At 40.4% G+C, this 8,217-nt stretch overlaps 1 protein-coding gene across 15 annotated transcripts in view; it reads right to left on the bottom strand.

Annotated features, from left to right (window-relative positions):
- Positions 1 to 3,067: 3,067 nt before the first annotated feature.
- LOC123999436 (transcription factor 4-like) overlaps positions 3,068 to 8,217 on the bottom strand; it is a 474,953-nt gene continuing 469,803 nt past the window's right edge. For 9 of the 15 annotated variants that reach the window (XM_046305232.1, XM_046305239.1, XM_046305236.1 and 6 more), the window contains 2 exons: positions 7,034 to 7,169; positions 3,068 to 3,386 (listed from right to left, as the gene is read on the bottom strand). In XM_046305232.1, the coding sequence (XP_046161188.1) occupies positions 3,338 to 3,386; positions 7,034 to 7,169 (185 nt within the window). In that variant the 3' untranslated portion in view covers positions 3,068 to 3,337. Of the gene's footprint in view, positions 3,387 to 7,013; positions 7,170 to 8,217 lie in introns of all 15 variants that reach the window. The other 6 variants (XM_046305238.1, XM_046305234.1, XM_046305241.1 and 3 more) reach the window with 1 other exon arrangement.

The raw sequence follows: 8,217 nt of genomic DNA, 5'->3' as shown, positions 1-8,217 counted from the left end.
CCAGAACAGACAAAGAATAAGAGAAAGATTTCAAAAAGAGAAGAAGTTCTGTTTTACACACACAACCACACACTGGTACTGAAGACTACAGGGGCTCACGGACAAGCCGATATTGATAAAAAGCTGATAGCTATAATACAACGCTCAATAACAGACGTGTAGGTCACTATGGAAACTTGGAATAATACAGGAAGGGGTCTGAAACTCGGGGTGCTGGGGCCGCCAGGGGGCTCAACTGACTAAAACAAGGTCTGTTCAGGGACACGTCATCTAATTACATATAAGCATACAGTACAATTAAATACAGTTTATCCCAAAAATACTTTTTTTTTCTTTTGACTGTTTTTTCTTTTTCTTTTTTTTAATTCCCAGGTTGGAAAAAACCTGACTGCATAGACCTAATAACTAACAGTTCCCTAAGCTTGAATCCTAAAAAGTTCAGATAACGTCCGTCTCCTCCTCATCGCATTTGAATGATATGAACTCTGAAAGGCACATTGGTAGAAGTGAATGTTAAAATTGCATCTCTGGAGCCTTGCAGGGTCTTGGGGGTTGGGGCTTGGTTAGGGGGTAAGGGGGCAGGAAGGGAGAACTGGGGAGGGTGACAGAGGGGGGTGTGAAGTGCTAGACCGGGGTTTATAAATCAGACAAATCATACAAGATGACGGACTGCTCGGCCTCTGGGATGTACATCCCCCCCTCTGGCTGTGCCTTTCCGACGCAGCGTCATCGCCAACCAGGACGTGACATCACCAACCAGGAAGTGACGTCATCACGGGGCGAGAGACTTTGTTCTGGATCTGTCTGTGTGACAGACACAGCAAGGAGACAATCTCTCCACCCTTTCTTTTCTCTCCGTCCTTCCTTCATCTGCCTAGTAACATGGGCTTAACGAACAGTAACACTACCAACGGCCTGCCCTCCAATCACAAAGGGTCCATTTGCTCATCTGCTCCGCCCACGCAAAGGAATGGCCAATGAAAACACATTTCAAATCTGAATCTAGACGTTTGCTAATTTCGAGTGGCTATAAGTATAAGGGGCAGCCATTTTTTTTTTGCCTCTATCCATTCTAGCATACAGCCCAAAACAAAGTGTTATCTCAAAATTAATCTGTTTTAGATTAGAAGTACACTTTTTTGTTGTAGTCATTATTGCATGTTTTTACAATATCTTGAAATTCTACATAATGTCTACTTTTCTATATTCTATTCATACCCTCTTCCTGTCTAGACTGACTGATTGAGTTTTCATATATATCTAGCTAACTTTAAATGTCAAGGAGGATTTCAGGCACTAACTGCAAGAGTTTCCACAGTGTGGAGAAGATTGCCATTCAGTTGATAGGGCTGTGTTCACTAACAGCTTAGTCTGCAACATTGTTAAACATTGTTAAACATTGTTAAACATTATGATATGTTTGAAATAGTCCCCCAACATCGAGTAGTTGCATCAATTATTATTATATATATTTTTTTCATAAAAAAAAAATATTTAAGATATATAATAACAGAAAGAAATAAGAACAAATGTATTGTATTGTAGTATCTGTAGTACTGTAGTATCTGTAGTACTGTAGAATCTGTAGTACTGTAGAATCTGCAGTACTGTAGAATCTGTAGTACTGTAGAATCTGTAGTACTGTAGTATCTGTAGTACTGTAGTATCTGTAGTACTGTATAATCTGTAGTACTGTACTACTGTAGAATCTGTAGTACTGTAGAATCTGTAGTACTGCACTACTGTAGAATCTGTAGTACTGTAGTATCTGTAGTACTGTACTACTGTAGTATTGTATAATCTGTAGTACTGTAGTATCTGTAGTACTGTACTACTGTAGTACTGTAGAATCTATAGTACTGTAGTATCTGTAGTACTGTACTACTGTAGTACTGTAGTATATCCATTATCTGTAGTACTGTACTACTGTAGTACTGTTGTACTGTAGTACTGTAGAATATGTAGTACTGTAGTACTGTACTACTGTAGTACTGTAGAATCTGTAGTACTGTAGTATCTGTAGTACTGTAGTATATCCATTATCTGTAGTACTGTACTACTGTAGTACTGTAGTATTGTATTGTAATCTGTAGTACTGTAGTATTGTAGAATTTGTAGTACTGTAGAATCTGTAGTACTGTAGTATATGCATTATCTGTAGTACTGTACTACTGTAGTACTGTACTACTGTAGTACTGTAGTACTGTAGTACTGTAGTATTGTATTATATGTAGTATTGTAGAATCTGTAGTACTGTAGAATCTGTAGTACTGTAGAATCTGTAGTATTGTAGTACTGTAGTATCTGTATTATCTATAGTACTGTTGTGTCTATAGTATCTGTATTAGCTATAGTACTGTAGTATATATAGTACTGTAGTATCTGTAGTATTGTAGTACTGTAGTATCTGTAGTACTGTGGTTTCTGTAGTATTGTAGCATCTGTAGTACTGTAGTATCTGTAATACTGTAGAATCTGTAATACTATAGTTTCTGTAGTATTGTAATATATGTAGTACTGTAGCATCTGTAGAATCTGTAATATTGTAGTTTCTGTAGTATTGTAATATCTGTGGTATCTGTAGTACTGTAGTTATTGTAGTACTGTAGTATCTGTAGTACTGTAGTATCTGTAGTATTCTAGTTTCTGTAGTATTGTAGTATCTGTAGTATTGTAGTTTCTGTAGTATTGTAGTATCTGTAGTATTGTAGTTTCTGTAGTATTGTAGTATCTGTAGTATTGTGGTATCCATAGTATTGTAGCATCTGTAGAATCTGTAATATTGTAGTTTCTGTAGTATTGTAATATCTGTGGTATCTGTAGTACTGTAGTTATTGTAGTACTGTAGTATCTGTAGTACTGTAGTATCTGTAGTATTCTAGTTTCTGTAGTATTGTAGTATCTGTAGTATTGTAGTTTCTGTAGTATTGTAGTATCTGTAGTATTGTTATATCTGTACTATTGTAGTATATGTAGTACTGTAGTATCTGTAGTACGGTAGTATCTGTAGTACGGTAGTATATGTAGTACTGTAGTATCTGTAGTATCTGTAGTATTCTAGTTTCTGTAGTATTGTAGTATCTGTAGTATTGTAGTATCTGTAGTATTGTTATATCTGTACTATTGTAGTATATGTAGTACTGTAGTATCTGTAGTACTGTAGTATCTGTAGTACTGTAGTGTCTGTTATGTTGTTCCATAGCCAATATACATTTGGGTTCATTTATTTCTACAGGAGACAAAAGACAGGTTGTCAGGGCAAGACGTTGGTCAGATCGATCGATCGTTGATTGACGTGATCGGTTGATTGATTGGTTCAGGAAATAAGAGAATGTTGTCAAAGGAAGTGGTCACTCATCATCTTGATGAACTCCGGGAGCTTGGACCTATAGGAGGACAGAAGGGGTTAGAGACAGCTGTTAGCTGGACAAACCAACAAACACGACACGACACGACACGTCACGACACACGCACACGCACACGCACACACACACACACACACACACACACACACACACACACACACACACACACACACACACACACACACACACACACACACACACACACACACACACACACACACACACACACACATGAAAACAAATGAGAAGAAACAAAAAGGATTAGCTTCTGTACCTGTGTACCTGTGTACCACTGTCTGATTAGCTTCTGTACCTGTGTACCTGTGTACCACTGTCTGATTAGCTTCTGTACCTGTGTACCTGTGTACCACTGTCTGATTAGCTTCTGTACCTGTGTACCTGTGTACCACTGTCTGATTAGCTTCTGTACCTGTGTACCTGTGTATCACTGTCTGATTAGCTTCTGTACCTGTGTACCTGTGTACCACTGTCTGATTAGCTTCTGTACCTGTGTACCTGTGTATCACTGTCTGATTAGCTTCTGTACCTGTGTACCTGTGTATCACTGTCTGATTAGCTTCTGTACCTGTGTACCTGTGTATCACTGTCTGATTAGCTTCTGTACCTGTGTACCTGTGTATCACTGTCTGATTAGCTTCTGTACCTGTGTACCTGTGTACCACTGTCTGATTAGCTTCTGTACCTGTGTACCTGTGTATCACTGTCTGATTAGCTTCTGTACCTGTGTACTTGTGTACCACTGTCTGATTAGATTCTGTACCTGTGTACCTGTGTACCACTGTCTGATTAGCTTCTGTACCTGTGTACCTGTGTATCACTGTCTGATTAGCTTCTGTACCTGTGTACCTGTGTATCACTGTCTGATTAGCTTCTGTACCTGTGTACCTGTGTATCACTGTCTGATTAGCTTCTGTACCTGTGTACCTGTGTATCACTGTCTGATTAGCTTCTGTACCTGTGTACCTGTGTATCACTGTCTGATTAGCTTCTGTACCTGTGTACCTGTGTACCACTGTCTGATTAGCTTCTGTACCTGTGTACCTGTGTACCACTGTCTGATTAGCTTCTGTACCTGTGTACTGGATTTCAGATGCTTCTCTTTACACTCCTGAACCTTATGGAGAACATACCACCAACCGTTGGTTCTTCACTACAAGCCACCTGTCTCCACCTACTCTTTCAAGGGTTTTTCTTTATTTTTTACTATTTTCTACAATGAAGATATAATAGTGAAGACTTCAAAACTATGAAATAACACATATGGACTCATGTAGTAACCAACAAAAGTGTTAAACAAATCTAAATATATTTTAGATTTGAGATTCTTCAACGTAGCCACTCTTTGCATTCTCTCAACCAGCTTCATGAGCTTCACCTGGAATGCATTTCAATTGTTCAAATCTGTGGAATTTATTTCCTTCTTAATGCGTTTGAGCCAATCAGTTGTGTTGTAACAAGGTAGGGGTGGTATACAGAAGATAGCCCTATTTGGTAAAATACCAAGTCCATATTATGGCAAGAACAGCTCAAATAAGCAAAGATAAACAACAGTCCATCATTACTTTAAGACATGAAGGTCAGTCAATACGGAACATTTCAAGAACTTTTAAAGTTTCTTCAAGTGCAGTCTCAAAAACCATCAAGCACTATGATGAAACTGGCTCTCATGAGGACCGACACAGGAAAGGAAGACCCAGAGTTACCTCTACTGCAGAGGATACATTCATTAGAGTTAACTATCTCTCATGAGGACCACCACATGAAAGGAAGACCCAGAGTTACCTCTACTGCAGAGGATACATTCATTAGAGTTAACTATCTCTCATGAGGACCGCCACAGGAAAGGAAGACCCAGAGTTACCTCTGCTGCAGAGGATAAGTTCATTAGAGTTACCAGCCTCAGATTGCAGCACAAATAAATGCTTCACAGAGTTCAAGTAACAGACACATCTCAACATCAACTGTTCAGAGGAGACTGCGTGAATCAGGCCTTCGTGCTTGAATTTCTGCAAAGAAACCCCTACTAAAGGACACCAATAATAAGAGACTTGCTTGGGCCAAGAAACACAACCAATGGACATTAGACCAGAGGAAATCTGTCCTTTCGTCTGATGAGTCCAAATTTGAGAATGTTGGTTGTAACCGCCATGTCTTTGTGAGACGCAGAGTAGATGAAAGCATGTGTGGTTCCCACCGTGACGCATGGAGGAGGAGGTGTGATGGTGTGGGGGTGCTTTGCTGGTGACACTGTCAGTGATTTATTTAGAATTCAAGGCACACTTAACCAGCATGGCTACCACAGCATTCTGCAGCGATACTCCATCCCATCTGGTTTGAGCTTAGTGGGACTATCATTTGTTTTTCAACAGTACAATGACCCAACACACCTCCAGGCTGTTTAAGGGCTATTTGACCAAGAAGGAGAGTGATGGAACGCTGTATCAGATGACCTGGCCTCCACAATCACCCGACCTCAACCCGATTGAGATGGTTTGCGATGAGTTGGACCACAGAGTAAAGGAAAAGCAGCCAACAAGTGCTGCGCATATGTGGGAACTCCTTCAAAGACTGTTGGAAAAGCATTCCAGGTGAAACTGGTTGAGAGAATACCAAGCTGTCATCTTTTTATTTAACTAGGCAAGTCAGTTAAAAGAACAAATTCTTATTTACACTGACGGCCTACACCGGCCAAACCCTAACGACGCTGGACCAATTGTGCAGCCGGTTGTGATACAGCCCGGAATTGAACCAGCGTTTGTAGTGATGCCTCTAGCACTGTGACCGCTGTGCCACTCGGGAGCCTGAAGGGTGGCTACTTTTGTAGAATCTAAAATCGACAATATATTTTGATTTGTTTAACACTTTTTTGGTTACTACATGATTCCATATGTGTTATTTCATAGTTTTGATATCTGCACCACTTTTGACTGGTACTGTATGTTATACTACTGTCAAACCTTGATTCAGTCTCATCGTTTCTGCACAACATTCAACTGCAGATGGTGAAACAAGCAACACAATTACATCACACACAATCAAAACCACAAGATGGTTTTCACTGAGTTTCTCTTGATGAAAACTAAAGCAAGTTAAAACTACACACACAGCGGAACACACAATAAGCACACAGACTAAAAGCACACTTACTGCCAATCTGCTGTTCAAATGTACCCAGCATTTTGTATCAATAGATTTGAGAGTTTAGTAGAGTCAGCCAGTCAACTACCAGCCAACCCCAGAAAACAATGCAACTCTCAGCTTGTTTAATTTTCAATCCATTTTGGACTCAAGTGTACAGATGGAGAAATAGTCCTGAATCGTCTCCAGTTGTACCGTAAATCTGCTATAAAGTGTATAATTTATATGGGATGCGAGCGCGGACAAAATAACAATGCTATCCATTTACACAATGCAGAGCGTGTAGGCAAAGTCACCGTGGGAAGACAATTAGAACAAATAGTTGTTCTCTGTTAAAAAGTGGGTTTTATTGCATATTACCTGTCTGGTTTGTTTTGATTCCTTAGCGCATTATAAACACCAATTTAATTATCTTTGTTTTTTTTTAGGGGGGGGTTAATGGTACGTGTGTTGTCACAGCAGATTAGTTTGAAGTGAATATCTTCTGACCATTTAGGGGGGTGGTTTACATTTGTCCCATTGGGTTGGAGGCGTCCCCCATGACGTGGTGCGGCCCGGCCAGGGAGAGGGTCGCCCCGCCGTCCGACGAGCCTTTCTCCTCCTCACGTCTCTTCAGACACGCTGCCTTAGGGTTCAGGTTCCTCTCTAGAGACACGGACCCACCCACCCACACACACACACACACACACACACACACACACACACACACACACACACACACACACACACACACACACACACACACACACACACACACACACACACACACACACACACACACACACACACACACACACACACACACGCGTAAGTGTTTAAGAACTGAAGCAGCACCCCCATGTGGATCTGAGAAGATAGTGTTCTGTGTGATGGAGACAATCTTAAACTTCCCACTCAAATCAGATTTACACTAATCAATGCGTCGACATCAGGAAGCTAAGTGAAAATTCAAACTTGAAGGGGAAGTTAAGACTCAACCACAGCCAGGCCTAAAGAATAATGCACCCTGGTGTGTGTGTGTTGGTGTGTGTGCATGTGTGTGTGTGTGTCTGTATTGTCTCTGACCTCTGATTTGCTGCTCCAGGCTCAGTAGGTGTGTGTATGTGTATGTGTGTGTAGTAGAAGTAGTAACAGTACTAGTACTAGAAAATGATTTATAAAGTACTACTACCACTACTACTGCTACTACTACTATACTACCACTATACTACTACTGCTACTGTACTACCACTACACTACTACTGCTACTACGATACTACCACTATACTACTACTGCTACTACTACTATACTACCACTACTACTGCTACTACTACTATACTACCACTACTACTGCTACTACGATACTACCACTATACTACTACTATACTACCACTACTACTGCTACTACGATACTACCACTATACTACTAATGCTGCTACTGCCACTACTACTAATACTACTACTACGACTACTATACTACTACTACTACTGCTGCTACTACTATACTACTATACTACTGCTACTACTACTACTACTAATGCCACTACTACTAATACTACACACACACACACACACCCACACATACTGAGCCACATACTGAGCCAGGAGCAGCAAGGGAAATCTGTGTCTGTCTGACGTGTGTGTGTGTGTGTGTGTGTGTGTGTGTGTGTGTGTGTGTGTGTGTGTGTGTGTGTGTGTGTGTGTCTATGTGTG

The sequence above is a fragment of the Oncorhynchus gorbuscha genome, linkage group LG16 (genome assembly GCF_021184085.1).
Source record: "Oncorhynchus gorbuscha isolate QuinsamMale2020 ecotype Even-year linkage group LG16, OgorEven_v1.0, whole genome shotgun sequence".
NCBI classification, from domain to species: domain Eukaryota; kingdom Metazoa; phylum Chordata; class Actinopteri; order Salmoniformes; family Salmonidae; genus Oncorhynchus; species Oncorhynchus gorbuscha.
Note: the sequence above shows the minus strand (reverse complement) of the source record. Positions and strands in the feature narration are given on the sequence as shown.